Here is a 15,499-nt window from a genome sequence, read left to right as displayed (position 1 = left end):
TTCTTTACTTCATTCTTACTTGTAAAACTGTAGATGATAGAAACTACCTTGCAGGGTTTTCAGAGGGCTTTTGGAGGATATATAAAACAGCTGCCACATTTTTTAAAAAAGGCATTCTATTACCAATATGGTAGCTACTCTTCACTTAAATGTCTTACTTAGAATTTGTGGGTAGTCTCTTTCTGAGAAGTCTATTTTTTAAAATGCTCCATTATTTACCAAAGAACAACTTACTTGAAGTAAAAAAAAGTATATTTGCAGATTTTCAAGCAAATATCCACAGCACATTGTGCATACTGATGTCAAGCAATATTCCTGGGGCCACGCCTCATCCAGCCCAATGTAAGATTCCACAGATTATCTTTACTATGAATTTACTGTTCCTTTTCTCCTTACCATGATGAAAGAAAATCCTTTCCAGAGAGAAATCCAGCCAGGAGGACATGAGGGGATATCAGTAGTTTGGCTGTGAACAGCTATGGCAATCGCAGGACCTTCACAGACAGTGCATCTGTAACACGAAACAAAGAAGATGGCAGCATCGCCACTTTCTGCACCATGACGTGCTGCCTTACATTCCATTACAAACGAAGTGATTCAACTGCTCCCATCACAAAACTAAGGGATTGGGATTTTACCTGCTAATATAAGGCTCCAGGGCCCGGCCAGTAATTGGAGCCATGTCCACTGGCATCAGAGCTGGTGTTGACAGCCAGTATGAATAATCGTTTCGAGATGCGAAATTACATACATCATTGATATTGCAGAATAAGAATGGCATCGTAGTAAATCTCTGCAGGCAGCTGCCATGAGTTCCTAATAAAACATCAGACTGGGTGTCACTTTCAGTAAATTCAAATTATTTTGATTATCATTACTAGATAGAGGCTAATGAAAACACAACCTATGGCAAAAACTGGAGAAAGACAACACAAAAGAGCTATTTACAAAACGTGTGATTGAAAAGTTTTAATACTGATAGAAATTAAAGATCCAATAGGGAAAGAAATCCTCCTTCGTTCTTCCACCTTTAACACTTCCTGTGGCCGTTTCTAATCAGTCTAGAATTTAAGGACTAGCAGAGGTTGCTTGGAAAAATGTCTGCTTCAAAGTATTCCCAGTTCTTCATATGTACATGCTAGCCAATAACCAGACAAATCTTTAGAAAAGATGTTACTTTGAAGATTAAAAAGCAGACAGGTATTTTAGTGAAAAGTCTTTGCATTGCACAGGATAAGCTAGATTGACATTCATGAGCCAGGCTCCTTCTAGAGCTTACATTCCGGAATGAATATTAGACAGGCCAATGTCTTATTTACTCTCTTTAAAAAGTGCTGTGAGATACTCAGGTTGTTTATACTTAACTTCAGAGGGAAGTACCCCATGCCATAAAAATGTAGAGTCTGCATGTGGAACAAAGTAGCTAGAAATGAGAACGAGGGCATTACCAAGGTCCTGTCCATGGGATTGTTCATTTCCTTGTACAAAGAGAAGAGAAAACCCACTATAGAGTGGTTCTGTCCCTTCCGGACAGGAGGGAATCACCGTGGTCTGGCTGTGCCGGGTGAAGACAAAGCCCCTCATCGTTGTCCCCCTTGCAGGTGGTCCAGTGTCTCCAGGTTTCCCCTTCAAGCCTGGCAGGCCATCGGATCCAGGCGGTCCTTTAAAAACCACATTAAACACGTTGCAACACAAATGAAACCTCAAACTTGTGTTTCCAAAATAAGAATTTACATGTTTATATATATTTATTAAGCCTCAAATACAGAAAGGAGTCCTAAAGAATAATGGTTTATAAAATGGCCAAAGAATATTCTTAAATGTTGACTATTTTATTACAAATGCCTCTTACGATAGATATTTGTGTATATCTGATGATGAGTCTTTTGAGATCACGTTTTCATCTTCGTATTGCCCTGTGGTGCCTGACCTCAAGACAAACTCTGTCTACTTGTGAATAATTCTCAGCACAGTTTGTGTTGTAGTAGCCTTGCTCTTGCTTTGGCCCCATTCTGTTACCCAGACTTGGTCAGTAAAGTTTTTAAATTTATGGGATTATTAATAAGAGTTTTATTTTTTACCATTTTGAAAAACACATTTTTAAGGAAAGTCGAATGATTAATAATGTTTTAAATGTTTTAAAGCACTCAGGACAATTCTAAGTCAGAGTGATTATGCAGTTAATATTACAATTAATATTATTAGTTAGCATATTTAAAGACAAATCTCTAGTCTTTACAGTTGTATTATAGTAGATCTGGGCATATGTCAATGAATTCGAAATCACATTTAGAGTTTTCTCTTACTTTAACAAAGTCAGCAATCCTAAAAAATAAGATTTGGAGAGCTGGGTATTTTCTAGAAAGGTGCTTTTGAAACTTTTGCAGAAGGTAGGTTTTGATCCGGGCATATCAAATTGACACATATAAGTTTATGTTCAGACTAAAGTACTTAAAGAGGCCCCCTTTTGGGACACGCACATGAGTTGTTGAGTTAGTATTCAAGAATGGCAAAGTTAAAAGACAGCTTTCCTAAATAGGGATACTAAGTTGCTCTTCTGTTCATAACAAGGTAATGTTTTTCCAACTATGTACTTAGGTGCTACTCTTACAAGTAGATATTATCAACTAAGTACACAGTATCTGCTTTTCTGAAAATAGAACTGGTGTTTCATTAGGCCTGTGTGTCCTCAGGTTAAAAATCTGAAGTACATTTGTCCAGTTAACAGATAGGAAGAATGGTTTATTCCAGTAACTCTTGATTTTCTGTCTTCTTCCGAAAGAACATTTTGCTCCGGCTTTTAGTCTAATCTGCACAACACAAATTGAAAGATCTAGATCTAGATCTTGATCTAGATCTTATAGTCACAAATTTGAACAAGGCTCCTTTCTCTGTATATATATGGGTAATAGCTCTCCTTCAGTGAAGGAGAACAGCCAGCTGTTTGTTTACCTTGCTCTCCTTTACAACCTTTGTTGCCTTTTTCTCCAATTGGTCCAGGGGTTCCTGGTAGTCCATCCTTGCCTGGTTTACCTCTTGGCCCACAGGGTCCTAGGCAAAAAAAACCAACATTGTATTGAATGGATCATATAGAAAAAAATGCAGGGTGGCCGACCATCCCAGTTTACCCAAGACTTCTACAGTTTCAGCAATAAAAGTCCTGCAAAGAGAACAGACTGGGCAAACTGGGACAGCTGGTCATCCAACATGTTACACTCTACTTCCCAGGGGGAAAAAAAAAACCATGAAAAGTGAACTAGGAGTATATGAAATACAGCAGTTTAAAATTGTGCTACCATTTTGATTTATGTCGCTCCAGAATTCACTATGCCCTTGTATTGATCAAAGTAATAAATCGTCTCTCTCTTATCTCCCAGGTGATTCAGGCAAACGTAGAACACAACAATTCCGTTCAGAAGTCTATTACAATATGCTAAGACTATAAAAAAGGGTTAGTCAATTTCCATGAACCAATATTTTGAAAATATTTCATAATATTAAGCACACATTTGCATTTACTACTCTTCCAAGTACTGTACAAACTGTTAGAAGAGTATAAATACCTGAAACTCAGGTTTATTTGGGCACTCACTTATAAATAGTCAGAACTCTAAGAATGACAGTTGTCAGAGAAGATAGACTTCATACTTTTACCTTAACCAAAAAAATCCTGAGTTTCCTAAAGTGTATTTGTTCAAGTTTATACTATACACAACAGTTTTCAATAGACTCAAAAGGAGTTTTACTTGCTGGTCAAGAGTAAAATGAGCTCAATGCTAAAGCTGATTATTAAAAACACTGTAATGTGTAACATTTTCTGAGAAGTTGTATCATTTGTTTCCAAAGCTCTTTACAGGTATTTTGGTTCAACTGCTTCCTAGTGGTCCCAGTCAATGCTGCCAGTTCCACACCTGGGTTTCCCGGTAGCCCCGGGGGCCCAGGTTCTCCTTGCATCCCTGGTTCTCCAGCTGGGCCAGGTGGGCCTGGGCTTCCTGGAAGGGAGATGATCTTCACTGTGCCAGGGTCTCCACGTACACCTATTGACATGAACATATAAGAAGATGATGGCTTTCCTGATGAGTTACTGTTTCTTCATGGACAGCAATACTAAAGAAATCATATTTACCAGGTGGTCCTTTTGGCCCAATTCGCCCTGGAGGTCCACTTGGTCCCAGAAATCCTGAATTACCCTTCTCCCCTTAAAAAAAAATAAAAAGGCAATGTGATGCCACATAGAACAATGGGTTTCCTAGCTCTTTAGGTTGATGGTCGACTCTAGATAATGGCAGTTATGACCGGAGGTTATGAGTTCTGTGACAATGGCTGCAACTTAGTTATATTTGTGTGGGTTGTGGAATTTCACTTGGACCCAATTAGCCATGTAGCCATGTTTAATGTCTATTAAAAATATATTCTAGAAGTAGGCATTAAGAACTAGTATTTTAGCATTGAAGGGGAAGGATTCCTAAGAGTTCACTTTTTAAGTTCAGAAACCTATTCAATTTAATATTTAAGGTAAAATATGAAGTGACATTAAAACCTATTTTAGCACTTCCTAGTGAATTATATTCGTTGTCAATAGTTATCTACTTTATCAGCTTATTACTCTAGCTTTACTTATTACTTATTACTCTAGCTTTACTAGTAGCCCAAAGTTAGTTACGTCAGAAACTCTCATGAGCTCATCTGGAATATCTACTTTGACGTAAACTATGAAAGTGGTAAGATTTCTCTCCCAAACATTCATTGACATGAATGAAATGTTACCAAGAACCATCGATTTGAAGAAATATTCTCTTTTAAAAAATCTTGACAAAATGTAGATATTACATCTGATTACTTAGAAAGAACTTAATACTAAACATGATATTCATAGCAGAAATATAATAAAACAATTATATTACCCAAAGGTAACTGGCAACTACACTATAAATTATCCACTGGATATCATAAGTTGAGGATAGTGTTAACATTTGCTTACATCTACCAGAAGAGGCCTAAGTATTTTTCCCTTTGGGGATTAAAAATTTCCAAATAAAGAACTGCAAACGCATAGGTAGTGCCAGATGACAGACAGTCTTATTCTGGAATCTAAGAGACTAACTGAATGTGTTTCATGGAACATATTCCAAAGAACTGATTTTACAAATCTTCCCTCTATATACCTGTAAATATTTCACCAGAATATTTCTTTCTTTAGTAGGGCCTTTCTATAAGTTTTCAAGTCTTAGCTGCTCCTGTTCTGAGACTCGGGGCAGTGGCAGGTGCACACCTTTTCCCCAGGCTGTCTGACAGTGTTCACCAACCCAGTGTCTAGGGAGACTCCTCAAAATCACTTGCTTTGATTTCTTCTTTGCTATTTTGCTCCTTGAAGAGCCAGTGGTTGAAAGCATTGAAAAGGCTCTCTTTAAACTCCAGCTTGTCCTCCCTCAGATCTGGAAAAGTTTGTCTTTCACAGAAACATGGTTTTGTTCACTTTGGTTGAAATTCTTGTGTAGCATCTATTTAGTCTACGATAATAGATTCCCTGCACACACAAAACAATAGCAGTGGATTTAACCAGCTAAGACAACACATCCAATATTCAAAATGTCATTTGAGGTCATAGCACCCTTATGGAAGATTTGAGAATTATTTTCTGAAACCTGAAGTTTAAATTTTTGTGTATGAACATTTTAAACTTAAAATCTCCAAATTACATGTCTTCTCTGATTAAAAACATAATACATGTGCCCCATAAAAAAACAAGTGCTTGAATCTGCATATAAAAATTTACTTACCCTCCCCCATTATCAGCTTGGTGAATATTCTTTTAGATTTTCAGCTTCTTAAAATTATCACACATGCACAAAGTAAAATAAACCATTCAAAGCAATACTGTTGCCACTGATGTAGTCCCTTATCCCCCAGCCCGACACACATCAGTACTCTCAAAGGTAACCACTTTAAACTGTTCCTGTTTTGAGTTTTTCTATAGTTTCCATCCTTAAGGTATGGTTTAATTTTGAAGGCCCCTGGGGTTGTGTGCTGGTGAAGTCTTCCTTCTTCGTTCATACTGAGGTCCTATTTGTACCCCAACTGTCTGTGGTGACCGTAGGGGTTCAGTAAACATTTGTGTACCCTAAAATATGAATCATGGTCATTGTCTTTGCATCCGAAGAGTAGTGCACAAAAACAGTACCTTTCATGCCCGGAAATCCATAGAATCCAGGATCACCTCTGACCCCTGGCAGACCTGGGGCACCTGGTACTCCCTATATTTTAAATAAGAAAGAGCAGAACGACAGACATATTTTTAAAATCACAATACTCACTACAGTTTGTTTTTTTTAAAAGCATATAGGATATAATACTATGTTGGGTCAGAATGAGTTAAAGTTGTCAGACATCATTTTTACATTCCAATCCAGTATTTCACCTCCTGTAACTCCTGTGCCACCTACCTCACCTTATGACTGTCATTTTCAATAAGAAAGAAGTAAAAACTACCCTTAAGCCCAAGAGCCAACATAACTTCTCATGTTAATGTGTGTCGGTGTGAGTGTTGGATACAATTGGACATTCTGTATTCTAAAGTGAACTGCCCAGTATTTGAAGATCTTTCAGGAAGAATAGGTACCAGATTGCCAGGATGAAAATTATAATTTGTATTTGTAATTCTTGCAAAGGCAACAGAGTTGCTGTTGAATTGTAGCACCCACCATCATTCTAACTAAGCCATCAGGGTTATAACTTACTCTGGTCAGAGTGATAGAAGTAAAGGTTCCAGGGATGGGAGCATGAAGGGGTTGACAGGGGAGTTTTGACATGCATGTTTGGCAAAGATGCAGCGGTCTGACCGGGCAGAGATGCTCCCTCCTTATGAGGTTCAGACTAATTGCTGAACCTCAAGCAAGATGCTCAAGCAAGGCCATCGGAGGAGCGGGGAGGAAACAGGGCTTCCGAAAAGAGTTCTATGTCAGAATGTATATTGCATCTACTCTTATACTGTCCATATGAATGAGACAGAATGCTATTACTTGAAAACAATGAATTGAAGGTCATGAAAAATGCCGACAATAACAAAACTGGTCTTTCAGCCTGCTGTCTTTGGAGCTAGAAAATGAAAGAAAGAACAGTTCTATTTCTTAGATAAGGTGGTGTGAGGTTAAAAAAGGAGAGAGAGGGCTTCCCTGGTGGCGCAGTGGTTGAGAGTCCGCCTGCCGATGCAGGGGACGCGGGTTCGTGCCCAGGTCCGGGAGGATCCCACGTGCCACGGAGCGGCTGGGCCCGTGAGCCATGGCCGCTGTGCCTGCGCGTCTGGAGCCTGTGCTCCACAATGGGAGAAGCCACAGCAGTGAGAGGCCCACGTACCACAAAAAAAAAAAAAAAAAAAAAGGAGAGAGAGAAAACAACCATGTGATCAAGGAGTCTCAGGCCTGTTCTCCAGTGGTAAAGATAACCAGGGAGGAAGCTCTGGTGCCAGGCCCTGCCCTAGGGTGGAGAAGAAGCTGCTTCCTGCAAGGAGAGAGTGGTTAAGGGCAAGGAGTCAGTTTAGATATCCATCAAGAAGAATTTTCTTTCAAGCGCAAATGTAGAAGCCTAGACTAACCTTGGAGGCACAGGGGATTTAAGAGAGATCGCATTTCCAAACCAGACTTTCCACATCCCAGTGTCCTTGGAAGGACTTTCAGTGTGATCATAGGATTAGTGTTTGCCACTTTCAAAGAATCACGGAGAACATGAGAAATACCTAAGACTGGAGTTGGGCAAATATCTCACTTTAAAAAAAAGTTTTAAAAAGGTAGATTCTGGAAACCAAATACCAAGAGAGCTTAAGAGAGTGTAACATGTTTCCTGACAAGAAGCCATGCTGAAGAACCTCATTACCCATCACAAGGAAACACAGAACATCTATGACATAACCGATTTCCTCATTAGTTTCCAAGAATTTGATGTAAACAGAGGGATCAGGTTTTTCAAATATGCTGTTAAGAGAAAGCTAGGGAAGGTGCCGTAGTGTTGAGTGAGATGCTGTGAATTGAGAGATTTTAATAGGCTGGAAACATGAGCCTGAAGGAACAAGATGATAACTAAGGAAGGTAAATGTGAAAGTTCTGCCCTTATGTCGCAAGTACACAAATAGACAAGACAAAAAGTAACGGAGAGGGCTTTCCTGGTGGCGCAGTAGTTAAGAATCCACCTGCCAATGCAGGGGATGCGGGTTCCAGCCCTGGTCCAGGAAGATCCCACATGCCGTGGAGCAACTAAGCCCGTGAGCCAGAGCAAGTGAGCCTGTGCTCTAGAGCACGCGAGCCACAACTACTGAGCCCGCGTGCCACAACTACTGAAGCCAGCGTGCCTAGGGCCCGTGATCCACAGCAAGAGAAGCCACCGCCGTGAGAAGCCCGTGCACCGCAACGTAGAGTAGCCCCACTCGCTGCAACTAGAGAAAGCCCACGTGCAGCACGAAGACCCAACGCAGCCAAAAATAAAAATAAAAAAAAAAGTAGCAGTTCATGAGGAAAAGGCACAAGGTCTTTCGTTGACTATAAGCTCAATGTGTGATGACTGTGTGGTAATGAGGCTGCCAAACAGCTCATGTGGAATTTTAGGTTGGATTATAAAACAGAATGTTCAGGATAGTGAGACTCTTCCATCCTCTAGCCACTCCGTGGGGTACTGAGTTCTTACTCCTGTAAGGTGTTTGTCCCAGGGGCTGCATTTTTAAGGTATTGACAAACTAAGATATATTCAGAATAGAGGCAGAGCTGATGACATCTTAAACTGAATTTGAGAAAAAAACCCATGTATTTATTGGGAGAGAAAATAGAAGGAAATGGCAGCTATTTACAAATACTGGAAGGTATGTCATGGGGAGAAAATAAATAGACATTTAGGGGATGGCAAAGATAATTTTATTTTTTGGCGATACGCGGGCCTCTCACTGTAGTGGACTCTCCCGTTGCGGAGCACAGGCTCCGGACGCGCAGGCTCAGCGGCCGTGGCTCACAGGCCCAGCCGCTCCGCGGCATGTGGGATCTTACCGGACCGGGGCATGAACCCGTGTCCCCTGCATCGGCAGGCGGACTCTCAACGACTGCGCCACCAGGGAAGCCCGGCAAAGATCATTTTGAAAGCATATTAATAGAGAAAAATTATGTTGTCATCTAGAATGGAACTGTTCAGAGTCTAAACAAGAAAAGGTCGGGAATGACATACAGAAGGGTCCCATATGGACCAAACTTTCAGAGGCCTCTTGGAGACCAAATCTGTCCAACTCTTAAAATTCTTTGATTCTTTGAACCTCCTGGACTCCATCTTTTTTGGGATGCACTACACAGAAGCATCACAAGTGGGAAATTTTTGTTGCCTCCAGTTACATCTGATCCTGGCAATCCATTTAGAAGAATCTAAGACGTCAAAATAATTTTCCACACTTACCGGATGACCTGGTGGCCCCATGTCTCCTACAGTTCCAGGCGGACCTCTTGGGCCAGGTTGGCCCATAAATCCCTTGTCTCCTTTTATGCCTTCTACGGGACCCCCTTTAGGTCCAGGGGGACCAGGCTCACCTGAATTTACAAAAAGCCTGTCAGTATTGCCACTCAGGGGGCTTTGCAGCTCCTGTCAGTTACCCTTTTGAATGAAGAGCAAACTCTGCACTTTATCGTTACAGCGAACATACTTTGCCTCGTGGGGTGTGACAGGATTGTGAATGAGATAATGCCAGCCAAGCGCCTGGCACAAGGCAGGAACTGCTTCTCCCTGATGACGGTCTGTTAGAGCAGGGTCTGTGTCTAACCCAGTACCTTATACAGAGTAGGAACTCAATAAATATTGATGAATGGATGCATCTCTCTCTTCCAGGCTCATTAATTTGGTATGTACTAATTTTTCAAACAGGTCCCTCTACCTCAACACCAACAGCCTTACTGCACCCCATGTGAGGACAGGTGGGCATGGGAAGCCAGAGGAGACCAGAGGGGAAAAGAAGCAAGATGGTCACGAGAAGATTGAAAGACATCAAATGTTACTTTCATTCTTTCATCGTATTTAGAAGTAGATCCTCTACCTGGGTTTCCTCTTCTGCCAGGTGGACCTCGATCTCCTTTTTGGCCAGGGATGATTGAACCAGGAAAGCCTGGTGGCCCTTGAGGTCCTGTCATGCCAATGGGCCCTCGAGGCCCAGCATCTCCCACTGGCCCTTTCCTGCCAGGGAGGCCCGGCAAGCCTGGGGCTCCCCTGTCTCCTTTGGCTCCTGCAAAGAAAAACGCCTGGTAAGTTCCTGTAATGCCCCTATATGTGGTGTTACAGTTTGTGATTATCCCTAATAATGTAGACACTTTGATTAAACGTGTTAAGCTTCACAAGATAATTTTTTTTAAGAGGCTGACAAAAGAGATACAGGTCTACAAGGACTGGGTCTAGACTAGACTCAATGCTGACTCCACCTAGCTGTTTGATCCTGATAAAGTCTCTTCACTGTTACAAGTCTCCGTTTTCTTATTTAAAAAATGAAGGTGAGGCCTCTTGCCTTCCAAGATGGCCCACACTCTGTCTATGGAGCGTGTATCTCCCTGAATAAACCTTCCTTCACTTTACTGTGTCTTGCTCTTGAATTCTTGCCTGCACAAAGCCAAGAACCCACACTGGGCGGCCATCCCAGGGACTCAGACGTGACTTGGGACGTGACCATCCTCTCGCACCCCACTCTCTTTCCTGCAACATCTTTTCTGGCACCCAATGCGGGGCCTCCAAGGCCATAATCTCGATCCACCTACTGGGCTATGGATCCCCTCTGAAGGGCGGCTGGGCCTTACCCTGAGCCATGTAGATTCAAGTAGCCCGTTAAGGGGCAGCTGACGTCGCCTGCAGGGTCTGCCAGAGACCAGTTCTCTGGCCGTGAAGAAGCACACTGCGGCCAAGGCTTTTCCCCCTCAGTCTTTCTCATTCTCCTATTGCTCTATCTCTTTGGACATGAAAAGATCCACCCAGACGACCACCAAACATCCAAATTAAGACTGCGCGGCAAGTAACTGACAACTTGGTTGGGTCTAAAGAACTCCTGCCAGGGGGCTTATCTGGTGGCGCAGTGGTTGAGAATCTGCCTGCCAATGCAGAGGACATGGGTTCGATCCCTGGTCTGGGAGGATCCCACATGCCGCAGAGCAACAAGGCCCGTGAGCCACAACTACTGAGCCTGCGCGTCTGGAGCCTGTGCTCCGCAACAGGAGAGGCCGCGATAGTGAGAGGCCCGCGCACCGCGATGAAGAGTGGCCCCCGCTTGCCGCAACTAGAGAAAGCCCTCACAGAGAAACGAAGACCCAGCACAGCCAAAAAAAAAAAAAAAAAAAAAAAAGATAAAGAGTGAAGGTGATATCTGACTTAACTCAGTTTTTTAAATATCAAGTGAGAGAATATACAGATGGAAAAGCATGGTGTAACCTTTAAAGTACTCTGTCCATAATCATTATTATCTGGTGATATTTAATTACAATGATATTATTCAATCACTGATAATTCAATAGAGCACTAAAAAGCTAAACTTCGGGACTTCCCTGGTGTCACAGTGGTTAAGAATCCACCTGCTGATGCAGGGGACAAGGGTTCGAGCCCTGGTCCGGGAAGATCCCACATGCTGCGGAGCAACTAATCCCGAGCCTGCAAGCCACAACTACTGAAGCTTGCACGCCTAGAGCTCTGCAACAAGAGAAGCCACCGCATGAGAAGCCCACGCACCACAACGAAGAGTAGCCCCCGCTCGCTGCAACTAGAGAAAGCCCGCGCGCAGCAACAAAGACCCAAGCAGCCAAAAGTAAATAAATAAATACATACATACATTAAAAAAAAAAAAGCTAAACTTCATGGCTGGTTTGTGCATTTAAAGTGTTGCCCAGACAAACCCAGAAAAAGGAACGACAAAGTTGCCATCCCCATTCTGTCCTCTGGTTACTTCTCCCCCATAACACAAACACTAGTCTGGAAGGGACAAATGTGGCGAGAGGTTTGGATTTACCAAAGAAGACCCTGCAAAAGGTCACAACTTAATACTAAAATTTTCCTCTCAGAGAACTTTCAAGAAATTGTGCTTTGACATTCATAAATGGAAGATGTTGTATGAATTGAAAATAATCTCTCCCATCTTTGTGTTATTCTAGAAGTGGTAAATGGCATGAAAATGGGAGACAGAAGAAAGGAAGAAGGACAAGTGAGGAGGGGGCTGGTGGCACAGGAAAGGGCTTGGGAAGTTATTTATTATGCAGGGAAGGCTTAGGGGGATGATGAAAATAAAATTGATGACTATTGAATATCTAGCCCTTTGTCTATCATGTTCTTTAGCTTTTTTTATGCCTGCAATTTATACTTTTAAAAGAAAGTATTTAGATGATTTCAGTCTCTTCAAGCTCTGAAATGCTGTAACTGTACGACAGGGTCTGGCAATGGTCTGAGGCACCAGGATGCTGTCTTGAGTTGTATATTCCATGTCCATGAAGATGCTTCCTTGTTTTACAATATGATTTCTTTTTGGGATTTGGGAGAATTAAAACTAATTAAAAGGATTCCTACCTTCCAAGTATCAATGACCTCGTCTCCATATTTATTTATCCTAGAGGGACTGAGGTGCATAAGCATTTACTTTCATAATTAGGCTATTTGTTGTTTTTAAAGGCTTTTTAATTTAAGATTTGATCGTTTGGTATCAAATTTTATTTCCCATTAAATGCTAAAGTGTCCTCATTACACATGGTTAAACTGTGAGCTTAGCCTAGGAAAATGAACGGAAACTCCCCTTTTGACCATAATTCTAAAACTAGGCTATGAAAAGCCTTTATGTTCACGAGGGAGGGAAGGGTCTGAGAGACGTGCAGACATTGAGCTCAACCAAAACGACTATCGCATCATCCAGAAACGGGAAAGAACGGCTCTTGTCTACTTTCACAGTTGAGCTGGGAGGTCAGAGCAGTTCCTGCCCCGTGGGGTTTCTCTGTAGCATCAGGCTACTCTTCGATGGTTCTTTTGAGCATCAATAACCAGAGGCCGTCACTGGGCTTAGGAATCTTTGCTAATAAAATACTCCTACCTACAGGACCTACGGCTGAGAAGGGTCAATAAAAGGTACAAAAAATCTAGTATTTCTTCTGGCAGGTTTCTATACAAAATGGAAAAAGTTAAAAGAAGCTGCTTATCTTATGAAACACTGGCATGAGAAATCCAGACTGGCAGTCTGTCAAACAAAAACTTGTATATTCTTTGAATGACATATTCAGTAAGTTGCCATGTCTGAGATGCTGAGAGAGTTACCGGGAATCCCTGAATAAACAGTAACCTGAGCCACAAGCTGGCTCTGGGAGGTTGGAATCAGACCTATGAAGATAACAAGGTGGGAAAGGATTAGTGTTATTACTGCATCTCAGAACAGCAGGGAGAGGAAACTCCTTGAGAAGCTATCAATTCCACCTCCAACTTTTTAGGAGGTGATACATTTAAACCATGCTAACAACATCGAAGCAAATACAGAAGTCTTTTTCATGTTTAAAGACCTTCATGGAAGGAAATTCCAAAATTGGATCACAGTGTCTAGTTTGTTCATTTCGTGGTGATGGTAATAATGAAGCATTTTTACTTGAACACTAAGAATATACATATCCTATATTACCACTGGGACTTCTTTAATTCAGTATGCTAAGTTTATTTTATCTATCAGGCATATTAAATTAGAGTCTGTCCTTGAAAATGTATATCACCAGGTTCAGGAAGGAAGAACTGCTCACCTTGAGGACCAGGTTTCCCTCTTGGGCCTGGAAGTGCTCCCAGCAAACCTGAAAGAAAATTTTGGCATTTTAATATTCTATACATACAGTTAATTTATATATACATATAAAAATGTATATGTATTTATATATATAAATTGTGAAACTGACCAATGTATATAAAATTTATTCCACTTGGTCAATTTCACTTTGGTTACAGAAAGAATTATCACATACCCAGAACACATTAAAGATCATCTGTTCCGTCAGGGAAGAATTTCTAGAGCCATGAAGGATTACAGTGACACTAATTATTCTACGAAAAATAAAACTAGTGTATCCAAGATGATGAGCAAGCGGTACCTGTTTCTCCTTTTTCTCCAGCTGGACCAGGAATTCCATCACGTCCTTGATTACCTCTCTCACCCGCTGGTCCAGGATTTCCTGGGAATCCTGGAGGGCCTGGAAAAAAAAAAGCCATTCAAAGAGAGGACTTACTTCCTATCAGTGGCCTAATGTGAACCCCAGATGTGTGGAATTCTGCGAAATGTGTTCATTTTTCAGAACTGAAGCTATATGAAGCTAAATTCACAGTGAAAACCATGGACAGGTTAGTGCTATCATGAGGATTTTTCACTTTGGAACGTGTAGGTCAGCTGAGCTTTGAATTAGATCCGTATAAATACCTAACCTCACTTTTCTGCATTGTCGTCTGGAGACTGGGTAACTGGGAGCTACCTTCTAGGGAGCAGTCATGGGTCAGAGGTACCGGTAGACAGAGATTCCAGCCTCAGAAGAAAATACGCTTCCCTCACAAAAGGGAACTAGACAAAGTACAAAAATGGAACCTGGAGGGCCTTTTATTCCTGGAGAGCCAGGGAAACCTTTGATTCCTTTAGACCCCAAATCACCATCAGGACCGGGCTTTCCTATAAATGAAGAGAGAGGGGAAGGAAAAAAAGAAAACCAAAAGATAAATGATTCCAGCAATGGCTGGAAACAGTCAGCTCTTACAGTCAACTGCGCTCAAGCTGGCCTTCAAGGGGCACTCCTGCGACCAGTCATTTCAGGCTGTTATTTCCCCAGAGAAGCACAGCACAGACATGGCCAATCATTCTCAAAGGTGTGCATACCCCAGCCCCTTGGACCGCTCAATATCTGATTTATTACTTTAATTGGGAGTTAGCAGCAAAGCCACTGAACCTTTCCGTGTTTGAAAAGATAGTTTAAATATTGTCTTTAGGTAAGACCTGAAGCTGCAAACCAGTGGCTTGGCAGTTGTTTTTGATCAAAGTGAAAACTTCAACCCAAATAACAAGCAAATAAGAAAGCAAGCCGATGTTTAAACTGGAAACAGCAACAACAAAACCCTTAGAACAACAGTGCTATGGGTTAAACTGTGTTGCTCCCAAATGCATATGATGAAGTCCTAACTCCCTAGTATTTCAGAATATCACTGCATTTGGAGGTAGGTCTTTATTGTCTTTTTTTTTTTCTTTCTTTCTTTTTGGCCATGCCACACGGCTTGTGGGATCTTAGTTCCTTGATCACGGATTGAACCCAGGCCCCTGGAGGAGTCCTAACCACTGGACCATCAGGGAATTCCCAGGTAGGGTCTTTAAAGAAGCACTTAAGTTAAAATGAGGTCACCAAGGCAGTACCTAACACAATATGACTGATATCCTTATAAGAAAAGATTGGGACACAGACACACAGAGGAAAGACACCTGGAGAAGGTGGCCACCTACAAGCTAACGAGAGAGGCC

At 41.7% G+C, this 15,499-nt stretch overlaps 1 protein-coding gene across 1 annotated transcript in view; it reads right to left on the bottom strand.

The window, feature by feature from the left end:
• Window positions 1–15,499, bottom strand: part of COL4A3 (collagen type IV alpha 3 chain) — a 134,867-nt gene that overhangs the window by 3,994 nt on the left and 115,374 nt on the right. The window contains exons 39-50 of the mRNA XM_004262633.4: window positions 14,582–14,662; window positions 14,097–14,195; window positions 13,755–13,802; window positions 10,055–10,240; window positions 9,424–9,554; window positions 6,182–6,254; window positions 4,127–4,198; window positions 3,912–4,037; window positions 2,953–3,051; window positions 1,449–1,661; window positions 639–816; window positions 397–511 (exon numbers count right to left, since the gene is read on the bottom strand). Of these exons, the coding sequence (XP_004262681.1) occupies window positions 397–511; window positions 639–816; window positions 1,449–1,661; window positions 2,953–3,051; window positions 3,912–4,037; window positions 4,127–4,198; window positions 6,182–6,254; window positions 9,424–9,554; window positions 10,055–10,240; window positions 13,755–13,802; window positions 14,097–14,195; window positions 14,582–14,662 (1,421 nt within the window). The remainder of the gene's footprint in view (window positions 1–396; window positions 512–638; window positions 817–1,448; window positions 1,662–2,952; window positions 3,052–3,911; window positions 4,038–4,126; window positions 4,199–6,181; window positions 6,255–9,423; window positions 9,555–10,054; window positions 10,241–13,754; window positions 13,803–14,096; window positions 14,196–14,581; window positions 14,663–15,499) is intronic.

This window comes from Orcinus orca, chromosome 7 (assembly GCF_937001465.1).
Source record: "Orcinus orca chromosome 7, mOrcOrc1.1, whole genome shotgun sequence".
Lineage (NCBI taxonomy): Eukaryota > Metazoa > Chordata > Mammalia > Artiodactyla > Delphinidae > Orcinus > Orcinus orca.
Note: the sequence above shows the minus strand (reverse complement) of the source record. Positions and strands in the feature narration are given on the sequence as shown.